Consider the following 13,321-nt stretch of genomic DNA (forward strand, 5'->3'; position numbering starts at 1 on the left):
AAAAAAAAAAAAAAAAAAAAAAAAAAAATACCAGCATAAATAAAAAAGACATCAATGAATAATTGAATACACACGATAGATCATTATCAAAGACTGGATAGTGGATGTTAGAGAAAGTAAACGACTTGTGGCTTGTGCATAATTAGTTTACAAAAATCCACTAGGCTTCGTAATTGGCTGCTTAAAGTGCCCTTCTCTATAGTTTACCTAAGCCTTGCTATTAATATTCACATAAATGAAGAAAACATACGAATTGATAGTTTTTAACGTTCCGAAAGCAATAAGAAATATGATAGACTTGGTACCATTTATGGAATAGACTGACTTCAAATAGATAAAAGATCAATTACATATGTTGTAGAAAAAAAATGTATATACTTTGCTTGGACTGTAAATCTTTTTTTTTTGATATGAATCTTGACATGTACGGCTTAACAAATATAACCAAATAACCCCATGACACGGGAGAGAGAGAGAGGGGACAGACAATAAATACCATAAAAATAGTAGAGAGGACGTGCGAAAAAAGCATAGAAGTTAAGTGAGTGGTTGTTAAGTAGAGAGATCAGAGAAGAAGTGTCTCTCTTTCTCTTTCTATCTTATTCTTTAGTTCATGCTAGAGATATCTTGAGTTGTGTCAGAAGAAACACAGAGAAATTAAGGAATCTGAATTTAAAACAGAAGAATGGTACATTCGAAGAAGTTCAGAGGTGTCCGCCAGCGTCAGTGGGGTTCTTGGGTCTCTGAGATTCGTCATCCTCTCCTGTCAGTTTTCTCTCTCTCTCTCTCTCTCTCTTGCTCAAACACATTAACACAATATACTATAAATATGTATATTGTTTGGCATGATGGATCTAAATACCGATATACAAGTCCATGCTAGGTGGATACGCGCATACTTTCATACCTTGATCGTTTTTATTCTTCAAAAAATTATCATCGATTATACTTCCAATGATTAATTTATGCAATCTCTTAAGAGCATGCGTTTTTGTTTAAGTCGTTTTCCTCCGTTTGTTAACGTATACATTTGTGTATTTGCGTGTGTAAACGCAAATGGTTGACAAAAAACAATAAAAAATGTCATACAGTTGAAATGGATGTTTTTTTTGTAGTCAACATGGATGTATTTTTGTGTCTGTGAATAAATTGTATTATGGGTGACTACGGATCGTATATCCTGATCCTTTCTCCTTCTCTTGAATTGACATCTTTTAAATCGTATATGCTCTGCAACTAACCAAATAAATATTAATTCAACAGGATATGCAGTCGAGTCGACATATGTTTATATTTTTTTAAAAAGAAATCGCATAATAGTTAACTTATAATGGAAATTGCAATATGCGTATATATACTTTTCTCAATTTGTAAAGTTTTTAATATTTTAGTTAATTTCCTGACTACAAATTTTATATATTACACAAAAAGTAAGAACATGTCTTTTTCAAATACTAATATTTTGTAATTAATTTCGATCAAAGATAATATTATTTATTTTAGTACTTTTTTTTGCTTCGTAGTGTTCGAGAAAGCGTTAGGCGTTATCTGGACAGTGATCCAGTGCCTAGAGCGCCTAATCGGTGTCTAGACGGTTTTTAGGTGATTTAATTGTTTACAACATAAAATATTATACATATAAAAGTATATATAAAATTATGTAAAAATATATGTAGAAAAATAAATCATAAAAAGTGAGAAAATATATTTATTTAAGTTACACTAATAACATATAAACGTTTATAATTATGTACACAGATATAAAACTTGATAATTTAAATATACGTAGTTAAAAATCAAAAATAAATATTTAAATAAAATTTATGTAAGTTTAAACGGTTCATGCGGTTATCTAAGCGTCTGTTGAACGTCTAGCGTCTAGGCGGCCGCCTAGACCGTTTTTTTGAACATACTAAAAGTTTCATATTAAATTGAGTATCCACTTTCGCTAAATGCCCAAATATGTTACATACTGTACATAGAATAATTAAACAGACAGTTTTAGCCTATTCGGTATATCCTTTATTTAAAACAATCTTACTAGCAAATACTTAACGGTGGTACCAAAAAAAAAAAACCGTACTAGCAAATAATTTGGTACGGAAAGAAAACTAACTACAAACCTTTGCCCAAAAGAAAAAGAACTTATTATCATTAACTATAATAAAAAGGAAAATAAGTGATGTGCTTTGTGTGTGTGTTTTCTTTTATATTCTTTGATCATGTATGTAATGTGTGTTTTGGTTCCTAATAGTTTGATTATGTAACTAGTGTGCGTTTCTATGAACTATCACTATCAGGAAAAGAAGAGTATGGCTCGGAACGTTCGACACGGCAGAAGCAGCAGCTAGAGCTTATGACCAAGCCGCGGTTCTAATGAATGGTCAGAACGCAAAGACCAACTTTCCCGTCATCAAATCCAACGGTTTAGATTCTCCGGTAGTTAACTCTACTTTAAGGTCGCCAAAATCGTTGTCCGAACTCCTAAACGCTAAACTAAGGAAGAACTGTAAAGACCAGACACCATATCTGACGTGTCTTCGCCTCGACAACGACAGCTCGCACATAGGCGTCTGGCAGAAACGAGCCGGGTCGAAAACTAGTTCAAACTGGGTCAAGCTTGTTGAACTCAGTGACAGTGTTAACGCACGCCCCGGTGGTGATATTGGGATTAGTAAGATAAAGAAACGAGACGACAACGTTGAGGAAGAAGATCAGATGGCGATGCAGATGATCGAGGAGTTGCTCAACTGGACCTGTCCTGCTTCTGGATCCATTGCACATGTCTAAAGAACAATCATTAGTGAGTATAAATAATGGATAAAATAAGTAATTTGCATAGCTTTATTTAATATTCTTCCAACATATGATAGCCCTAAAGATAGTAATATTACTTATATACGTAAACATTGTTTAAATTAAATAAATGAATATATGTTGTGGGGTTTAATGAAGAAAAACTTTATGAAAAAAGAGAGTTTTCTGTTGAACTTGTCGACATGATATTATTACACAGAGGAGTCAGTCAGCAATATTTAATGTGAATGACATTTGCCAAACTCATTTGCGAAGTAGATTCTTCTAAGAGAACTTTTACTATATGGTTGCTGACCTACCTCAACTAAGAGAGCTTTTACTATATGGTTGCTGAGTAAGGTGGGTAAAGTTCGTGTCATGTTCTTCTTCGTCTTGTCCCATTTATGTTTAAAATTTTAAATCATACAAGAATGCATTTCCATATCTTAATTCCTTTATTGTAATTCTCCCACTAAAATAATAACAAACAATAATATGAGGAGAGAAAAAAAAAGAAAAAAAAAATGTCATTTGAAAGCCTTAATATAAAAATTAGAAATTTAATTAGAACCCGTTTTTACACTCATTTCTTTTTAGTTAATTGATTCATTTTTTTAATATATCTATTCTATTAAAAGCTTAAAGCTGAAGTACTCATATACCAACTTTTGGACATGACTTTGTTTTGTTTTAGTAGTTTATAAATAAAAAGATTAATAATCTAATTATTTCATTCATTTGTCATACAAATATACATGTCATTTTAATGTATCAGAAAACAGATAAATGCACGGGTCATTTTAACCCGGTAATCTAACCCGATTTAAAGTTCTAATCTTAGTTGTTCATTACAAATGTTTGTTAGATCATCGTTAATTTTCTATATTGTTTATTTAATATTGGTTGATTTAATTAACCATAATATTGCCTAATCTTAATCGGTTATAATATTTAATTAAAGAAAACATATACATCAGAATCAAATAAGGAAAACGTTTAAATACATAATAAATCAAATCTAAATTTCTTATTTTTATAAATATTTTATGAAAAAAAGAAAAAACAGAAAAAGGAAATTCAGAAAAAGGAAATTACAATTAATATTTGTGCATACTTTTCCTCATAGTTTTAAGAACAAATAAATAAATCCAGTTTAATTTTGAAAACAATTAAGTAATTACAATTTAAAATAAAAATTATATCACTTTAAAGAGGTATTTTAAAATAGTAAAGTATTCATATAGCCTTAATAATATAAAGTTAATTAATATATAAGATATGTGAAATTAATAAATTATAGAAAATATACCTAAAATCAATTTGTTTGTAAATACTCTCTAAAACACAAGATATGCAAGAAATAATGAAATATCTTTAAAAAGATCTTATGTAACTAATATATTTTTGCAGTCATAAATAAAAATAACATATATTTATGAAAATAAACTATTTCATGGATTATTTGTTGTTTAAGAAAAATTATAAAAAAATTATTTTTTGAAAAACAAAAAAGAAGCAAAAAAATTTCAATTTATATTTGAATTTTAAATAGTAATTACCCTAAAATAATTACTTAAAACTCTAAGATTCAATAATTACAATTGGTTGACTATACTTTATTACTATATATTTATGCAAAATTAATTAATAAGTAGCTTTTAATTTATTTACTATGAACAAATCTTCTATTTCAGAAGGAAATAAATTATATGTCAAAAAATGTGAGAAAGCACAAAATTTAGTTCTGTTTTTACCCAAAAATTTTGGAAGATAAAAATTGTTTAATAGCTAATATTTTAAAAGAGAACAGTTTCGGGACATAAAACAGGACGGGACAAGACAAGACGGGATGGGACAAGATGTATTTGCCATTCTAAAATAGTTATGTGTAGCTTATATACCTGCAATAGTCCAAACTAAAACCAAATTAAAATCTGATATTTGGATTTAACACCTTTAAGCACACCGTTATCGCTTAAAACTGCAAAACGATCATTGTATATATGTTACCATACAAAAGATTAACGATATCTAAACAACGTACTTATTTAAATATGGTTTAACATTTACCATGTATGTAAACCAAATATACTATTCAACTTTTTAAAATTTTGAAATTATAAAAAACACTTAAATTAAAACATTTTATGCATTCAAAATATACATAAATTAATTATAACATGAGTATCATCTAGTAATTCAATTATATTAAAATATTTGATGTCGATATAATATTTTAAGATATCTAAATAATCTCGATGACCCTCATATCCTTAAAAAGACAAAAGACCATAGTATTTCTATATAAAATAGTCACATAAAATAGTCACATAAAGACCATAGTATTTCTATATAAAATAGGCCGCAAATGGTTGCACGGTTTAAGAGATTGAATGAATAATTTTCACCATTTGCATTGAAAAGGTTGAAGAGGTTGGAAAAACTTATTCAGCCCGTTTAACTTTAAAAGTTGAAAAAATAAACTAATCCTACAACAAAAATGTTCAACTTGTTCAACCACTATTTTGGAGATGAATGAGTTGAATATTATTCAACTCAATTGTATTCAACCCAATTTTTCAATTTTGAGCAACCATTTACGGCCTAAATGTGTTAAGGTGTCATTTACGCGTTGTTCTTTCACGCATAAAATATTTTTGATTTCAATGCAATAAGTTTATTCTATGAATTAAAAACACAAATATGCATGTATTAATGAATAATCAAAATTTTTAATTTTTAGCCATCATAGAAAGATTGTTTCCACTTTAAGTGTTCTAAATAATTAATATAGTTGACTATGTAACACAAAATTTTTTAGTATGGATCATCGTTTTTTGTCTTATTTTTTCAAGTAAAAACCTGAATTTTTTTCTAGACATATCATATTGGGAGGCAACAAGTAAAATCAACTTCAATGCAAAACTTATCAATCAGCAATATGTATGATTGACGCAATATTCAATCTTGGTAGCCAACTAAAAGAAGTAATCCGTAAATAAAAGGGTAAAACCTCAAACTTCATTGGAAATAGTTGGTAAATAACAACAGTCACAATCAAAAAAAAAAAACTGAATCTGAAAAATTCACTACCTAGGATATTCCCATACGGTATCGATAGATCAGAACCTAACCCGGATTCACCAATAAGGCAAATTGTGGAAACATTGGAAAAACTAAACGAGTCCAATTAGACCAAATTCCATTCTTAGGTCTCATAATCATAATCAAAATGTGTTTGGCATCTACTATAACCTTTCAAGCTCTTATTCCAACAAATGTAGAGTAAGCAAGAAAAAAAAAAAAAAAACACTGAAATTTTACCAAAATCCAATTCTTCACCTTTTTAATCTTGTGGCTCGTTCTTCCTCCCACCTTCATTTCCTTCCCTCTCTTCCAAAAGCCGACCACTCTCTTCATCAACTTGCTGAGTAGTCTTCTGAGCATCTTTAGCCTTCAATGCTTGTAATTTGGCATGATTGTAGTAGGCAACCCCCAAGAACGCGATCCCATACCCGAAAAGATTAATAGGAGTGACAGTGTCCTTAATCACAGACCAAGAAAAGGCGATCAAGAGCCAGTCCTTAACCACACCAGCAACATTCATTGTCAAGGCAGAGGTTTTCCCAACAAGAAGGAACACAGCAAGATTCAGAGCAAACGCACAGAACGAGTTCGTCCCAAAAATGAGGTAATCGAAATAGAAGCTAGATGTATCTCTCAAGATGGGAAACTCCACGACGATCCAAGGGATAAACAAGAAAGCTAAGCAACAAGGAGCAACGTAATAGAGAGAAGTGATGGGATTCAAAGTGATTCCTTTAGAAGTAAGCAAGATCTGAATCATTACCAACCGTGTCGCCTCGAAAGCAACCGCACCTAGCTGGAGAATCACACCCCAAACATCGAATCTAGCTTCACCGTAAGCAGCAATGGCTACACCGAAAGAGATCGAAAGCATGTTAATCATAGTCTCCGGTTTGAAACCCTCTTTCTTGAACTGGCATCAACGCTTTGAGCATCTGAATGAAGGAGACAGAGAGGTAAATGTAGGCCGAGTTAGACAGCCAAAGAGAGAGCGAGTACAAGGCTCCGATAGGCACGACGGATCTGAGGTAAGTGTCACGTGACATTGAGACAGGTTCGACGAATTTGAAGACCTTGATGAGGAGAAAAGCTAGGGTTGAGCAAAAGGACATGTGGATCATTGTGAGTGTGATCGGGAATGGCCAACCGTACATCTTCTTGTCGAGGATGTATTTGTTGTAGACGATGACGGTGAAACTTAGGAAGATCCATATCGCTACGTATGTGTAGGAGATGATTATGTTCTTAATCACGCCTTCGCTTAGTGATCCGCCTTTACCCATAATTTTGTGATATTTTTCACTCTCTTACTACGGTGGTTCTGAGGCGGAGACGTTAGCGATGGTGGTGGTCTCTGTGAAAGCTTTGGGAATTGAATTTGGTGAGATCCTGAAAAAACGTTTTTAGACTTTGTCCTAAAGACAGACCACGTAACGGAAGTGCTTCACCAATTTATAATTTTTTTTTCTTTTTCTTGAGTACTTTATTAATTTTCTATATTTTTAGATAAGCATACATATTAATTTAATTTATAGCAAATAAATATTTTAAGCAAAACTGATAATAATAATTTTTATAGCATTAATTGAGATATATATTAAGTAACGAAACAAACTATTTTACTCATTTACTTACATTATTTAGTAATGAAATATACATGAAATTTTGTTGTATAGTCTACAATGAGATGGCTCATGAACACTTGCTTTATTAAAGCGTCTACAAAATTATGTAACATTTACTGTAAAGGACAAATCTCATGAGATGTGTCAAAATTGTGTTTTGTTTTATACAATGTTCCATGAGATGGCCACTGCTTTGGAAGCACCTGACACCAAACAACAGTTACAGACAAAATAGACAGATGACTTACAAAGAAACTATTCCATAACTGTAGAGACCAAAAATGATGTCTGAAACTAGGATTGGTCTCATGATGCCAAACTAAGAGATGTGCTGACTTGGTCATATCAGGAGAATCCAAAACTCTGTTTCATCTTGAGAAGAGTGTAGTGACACGTTCAGGAGATGTTAGTGTTGCCACACTTTTGAACTGTCAAAAAATATTCACATATATATATAGAATGAGAGACCAAATTCAGTGTCAGCTTTGATTGACACTTTCTTAGATTTGAATTCAATGTATACCTTTTGTTGGTTATATTTGGTCCTTATAGCAATAAGGGTGCTTCCACTGGTGTTGAGCTGCAAATCCTCCATTGCAATTACTGTGGTTTTTAGAGCAGATGCCTCATATCTTGTATAGTGCTGCAGAGTTGGGTTCTGTATACCATTCCATATCAGCAAGATTGTTTTCACTTCAAAGAATATAAATAAATACATTTACATACAAGAAATGTGAGTGAACACTCACCCAAGGATGGTTAGATTGGTCCAATGTCCATCTTGCTAAGAAAACCACTGAAGCGGCAATTAGAGACGGCTGGAACCTTAGGAAAGTATATTCCACGAGAGTTAATTCCGCGAAATAGCTCGCTAAGAACTCCATCTCAATGAAGGGAACTTGTGAACCAATAAAATCAGTTTAATGATTCCAAGTTCATTGAAAATGCTGAGAATGGCTAGTGAAATATGGATCAACGTAAACCACCTTGTCGGACGCTTGAGCTGCTACAATGAATCGCCTGTAATGCCGACGAAGAAACTGATGTGTTAACACTGTTTTCTAAAAACTAAGAGTAAAGGTAGTAGTGAAGCATTTTAGTGACTTGAAATGTTTTACCTGAGAAACGTTTTGGTGGTTGGAACTGATAACCGAAAGTGAAGAAAGTTCAAAACTTGAACCTCCATACTTAGTACCTGAAAAATATAGTATTTGGTTTTTTGTTAATCTTTGATCAAAACTGAATCCTCTTAGATGACACTGATATAGATGGGAGTGTGTATGTTAATTACGTACTTCTAGTCTTGTGTATGTATTGTCTGTAATGAAGCAAAACTCCTCCAACCGCGGTGCCATAATCTCTTCGTATTTTCTGTAACAAGACGGTACAAGGAAGGATACCTTAGTTAGTTAAAATGCATTTCAAAGCTGCAATTATGGAATGAGACCAAACATGTGTTCCTCTGTATCCACTTATACTTCAGATTTATACTCATTGCAATGTGAATGGGGTACTTAATAGAATTGTGCTTCTCTAACTTGAAATTAAAGGAGAAATTAAAAGTTGTAGGTAACTCACGAGGCTATTAGCATGCAAGTGACACCAAGCAACTGAAGCCTATGCTTTTCAATGTAATTATGAGACATGAACCGATCAATTAGATTCACGGTAAGGTAAAGTGTATCCGAAGCCAGCTTGTACTCTTCAGAAACCTGAAAGAAATAACAACATTATTAACAAATGTTTTGAATTACTAACACACTTTCAAGTAAAGCTATGCATAGCAAATATAGTATTCCTACCTCCACAAGCCAATCAATCAGAATACCACGCATGGTTGGATCGATATCTCGCTGTACTTGCACCATATAGCTAGTTGAAGGTCTTTGTTCAAGCTGCACACCGGTTGTGGTAATAATAATAAAAACTCAGAATCGCAATATGACAATTTCTGTAAGAATAAAACAAGATCAAGTATATGGATTCAAACCTCTGCAACATGAATGTTGTCATATATACTTGCAGCATATAAGCTACAATACTTAGGATCTTGGACATTGGCATCTATATGTACAACCTTATGACAATCTGTGACATCAGATCCGTCTTCTTCTGCACAATCCAATGAACCTTGAGTAAAATTTGAGAAACATACACTTTGGTATATGCTTTCATTTAACAAGATTATCTTAAAGGTTTGATATATGATATGTTCTTCTGATTACTATATTCACAACATTTTTTTAGTAGTGAAGTTACTTACTTTTCTTAGTAACTTCTCCATTTTTAGAGTTTTGAGCAGATTCAACCATCCTAATCTTTGACAAGTCTTCTGCTAATTTCGATTTTTCGGCATCTACATCTACCAAACCTTCTTCTGCTATTTGCTTAATCTCACTTCGACCTCGCTTTGTAGTCTGTTACAATGTATCAGTAAGAAGAAACTCAATAGGAAAACAAACACCAATCAATCAAAGAATTAATATGCAAACAAAGCATCAGAAATCATTCTCTACCTTGACATTGCCTTGTGTACAAACTATACTTTCTGCCAAAGTATTAGTCACATCCTTGAGCACTGCGCGTCTCTTATGACTACAAACTTTGGTATTATCTGATGCCATTCGTTTGTTACTCGGTCTTGGAACACGTCTCGGTTCCTGTTTAAAAGCTGGTTTTGATGGAGACATTGACACTCCTAAAGTCTTAGCTCTTGATATAGTGACTCTCACATTACTATCTCGAATCTTCATAGTAGAAATTATTTCTTTCTTCACATCAGGTTGCCTAGAAGAAGAAGAAGCTCTATACATAATTCTAAACCAGAATTCACCACTGATTTGCCAATCCTGCAGGGTAATATAGATTTTCAGTCTTCAAAATTTATTACATTAAACAGAATCAATCGTAATGGCTTAATTCCAAATGGATAGAAAAATTCAAGTATCAGTTTCAAGAAAGCTCTAATGCTCACTCTGTTGTGTGATCAGATCTCAACTTGTGTGAATTTCTGGAAAATTGAGTTGAAGAGTTTGAAAAATTAAATCTAATTTAATTACATCTCTGGATCCAAAAACATTCTATGCAAAAAATTAAACTTTCAAAATCATATGTAACCAAAAACTTCATTTTATTTTCTTAAAAATTCCGTGACAGAGATCAATCACTGTCTGAATTCAGTAGAACATAGGTAGAAAACAAAAAATAGAGAAAGAAAAAAAAAACACGAGGATAGAACAGTCACAAAACAGATCTACAATCCAAAAAACATCAAAATTATGAACCCAAAGAAAAAGAAGAAAAAATCATCGATCCAAAAGAGAGAGGCATAGAAAATACCTTAAGCTTTAGAGAATCGAATTGAGAATGATTTGATCTTCAATGGTTGAAGAGAGAGTGAGTTGAAATAGGGAGGAGCGTGAGCGAGCATGAGCGGGATTTTTCTGTGGTCTCGTTTCGAAATTTTAGATATTAAAATATTTTTTTAGTTTTCAAGTTGGAAAAAAATAAAAAGAAAGAGACTTTGGGATTTGGACAAATGATAATAATTTGGAGTTTTTATTGGTAAGTAAGTGACAGAACAGAAGTGGTCTCTGACTCTCTGACACTTTTGACGTCTGGTCTTTGTGGTTAATTCTCTCTTTGAGATCTTAATTAGTCAGCTCTATTGCATTTGATTAAACCGTTTCATAACCTAAAAGCCCATTCAAATAAGCCCCATAACTCTTCCACCCTAAGAAAAGAAAAAAACTCCATCTAGGATTATATTTACTTATTTACTCTTATCAATAATATTTTACCATCAATTAAACAATTTTTTTAATTAATTTGTTGACCTAATAACTTTTAAAATATATAGTCAAGATTAAATTTAGTTTATAACTATCTGTTGTTTATTTAATTATGTTAATGTGTGTACTCAATATTTTATCTATGATTGATACTATATTTTTGAATTTTGATTCAAAATACTATTAGTTAATAAATGGTTGTGTGATACTCTCTCTCTATCATTTTACATGATGTTTAATATTTTTGCACCTAATTTTTAAAAACACGCATTTGTTATACCTCATTTACATTTAGAGTGACTCTTTATAAACACGTTCTAATATATTTATGAAATTAAATTTAAAGGCTTTAGTATGATATTTGTTGATTTTTTTTTTGCTTTAACACATCTTCAGTAAAATGTCTCAATCATATTTTGAGTCCAAATTTCTAATCCAAATCATTTATCACAATTTAGATGACATGACGAGAAAATAACAATGTGATCATACGTTCATGACGTTGATGTTAAACGAGTCAAATTTTTAATTATAGTAGCAAATAAATAAAAAATTAGAGAAAAATACAAAAAAAAAATTTGAAAATACTCCAATATATTTTTGAAGTTATAATTAATTGAAAATTTTCAGTTCTATTTTTTTTTTTTGGCAAAAAGAATATGAGAAAATAAATGTTGTGAGTAAAAAAAAAACAAATTTACTTGTTCTTAACAAACTGAAAAGGTTTTTAATATTTACAAGTTTAAGTACATTACACTCACTATTTTTTTTATTAACCTTTATATAATTATAGTCAATCTTCTATATTTTTAAAAAAGTTGCTAGCAGAGAAATTAGACAATTAGATTGAGAACAGATAAGAGTTAAGTAATTTCATTGTATAATACTTAGAGTTTCATATGATTAAGTCATTATAATTCTAATTAAATTATGAGTCTAAATATTACAATGTAAAATGTTCAACTCCACAAGAGTGTCCTCCCGGACCACCATAATTAAAAAAGAAATTGAGTCGTGTATGATGAAAAAATATTATATTCTTTGATTTTAATAGAAATTTCATATATAAAAATAAAAGTTTAACCTCAAAGAGAGTAACGAAAGACACAGCCATCATCACGAACGAATCAGTTCTGTTGAAAGTTGGGCTTCCCCATTGAAATGGATATGGTATGTATATCCTATTGTTTACATAAAAATAAAATATGAATATCAAAATAGTAAAATCCCCGGAAAGAAAAAAGAGGAACAAACATTTCAAATAGAAGAACTGACCAAGGAGTGTTGGTTATGAGACCAGTGCGATCTGTACGGCAACTTGTTTGAATAGTCTGAGGCTTGTGGTCAACACCACTTGATATGAGTAGTTGAGCGAACAACCATACCAGTAGAATGCATAACATTATCCCATAGCGTTAGCATCTGTTTCCATCCCAAAGCATCACCCCTTTCTTCATCTTGAGACAACGCCGTAAGTACTAAACACCACATAAAGTATATAAATTTTTTTTGTTAATTATGCCAAATCCAGGGAAAAAAAGAAGTGAACTCTTAACAAGGATATTTTCTATAAAGCATCACAACCACATAAGTTAACGTTTCCCAATTATTATACTTTAGATGATCAGTTTAAGTAATGATCTATACTTTATTTTATCAAACATGTGTATGGATTTAAAATAAAACAATTAAAAGATTAGGAAGCAATGATTAGAGATTTACCTGAGTGATATAAACAAGTATTAGCAATCCAGGAAGTCCCACTTCAACGCATCTTGCTAACTGAAAACGAAAGACATTAAATCATATAAATGAACATTATATAAGGCTATAAGTACTAAGTCTTTTTACCAACAAAAAAAAAAAAGTATTATAGTAAATGACCAATATTACCACATATACCAAAGGGAAGCCGATACGGTGTAGTCCCAGTCCGGTAAATATTGCCAAAGGAATAGAGAGTGGGCTTAGAAATCTGATGATCACCAATCAATTATATCGTCATGCCTGTTTAATGGTAGA

General features: G+C 31.5%; 3 protein-coding genes across 3 annotated transcripts; 1 reads left to right on the top strand and 2 right to left on the bottom strand.

Annotated features, from left to right (window-relative positions):
* Positions 491-3,016, top strand: LOC104706861 (ethylene-responsive transcription factor SHINE 3). The gene is made up of 2 exons (XM_010423088.2): positions 491-765; positions 2,301-3,016. The coding sequence occupies exons 1-2, from the start codon at positions 686-688 to the stop codon at positions 2,788-2,790; spliced, it is 570 nt and encodes a 189-aa protein (XP_010421390.1). The 5' UTR covers positions 491-685; the 3' UTR covers positions 2,791-3,016.
* LOC104706862 (probable sugar phosphate/phosphate translocator At5g25400) lies at positions 5,939-7,304 on the bottom strand. Its single transcript, XM_010423089.2, is given in 2 exon segments — positions 5,939-6,794; positions 6,796-7,304. Coding segments are annotated over 2 exon segments (1,023 nt in total). The 5' UTR covers positions 7,167-7,304; the 3' UTR covers positions 5,939-6,142.
* On the bottom strand, positions 7,596-11,046 carry LOC104706863 (cyclin-A2-1). Its single transcript, XM_010423090.2, has 12 exons — positions 10,848-11,046; positions 10,025-10,357; positions 9,772-9,925; positions 9,499-9,620; positions 9,311-9,403; positions 9,087-9,220; positions 8,804-8,879; positions 8,627-8,703; positions 8,497-8,528; positions 8,258-8,409; positions 8,032-8,166; positions 7,596-7,936 (listed from the first exon to the last, which is right to left on the bottom strand). Exons 2-12 carry the CDS (start codon positions 10,319-10,321, stop codon positions 7,877-7,879), a joined length of 1,332 nt encoding a protein of 443 aa, XP_010421392.1. The 5' UTR covers positions 10,322-10,357; positions 10,848-11,046; the 3' UTR covers positions 7,596-7,876.

The sequence above is a fragment of the Camelina sativa genome, chromosome 8 (genome assembly GCF_000633955.1).
Source record: "Camelina sativa cultivar DH55 chromosome 8, Cs, whole genome shotgun sequence".
NCBI lineage: Eukaryota > Viridiplantae > Streptophyta > Magnoliopsida > Brassicales > Brassicaceae > Camelina > Camelina sativa.

Bases quoted from the DNA above. Each gene is read 5' to 3' on its own strand.
- LOC104706863 (XM_010423090.2), bottom strand. From the start codon at position 10,321: ATGTATAGAGCTTCTTCTTCTTCTAGGCAACCTGATGTGAAGAAAGAA. The intron at 9,926-10,024 runs GTAGAGAATGAT...ACATTGTAACAG, and splicing joins GTACACAAGGCAATGTCAAG to ACTACAAAGCGAGGTCGAAG. The intron at 8,704-8,803 runs GTACGTAATTAA...TATATTTTTCAG, and splicing joins ATACATACACAAGACTAGAA to GTACTAAGTATGGAGGTTCA.
- LOC104706861 (XM_010423088.2), top strand. From the start codon at position 686: ATGGTACATTCGAAGAAGTTCAGAGGTGTCCGCCAGCGTCAGTGGGGT. The intron at 766-2,300 runs GTCAGTTTTCTC...TATCACTATCAG, and splicing joins GAGATTCGTCATCCTCTCCT to GAAAAGAAGAGTATGGCTCG.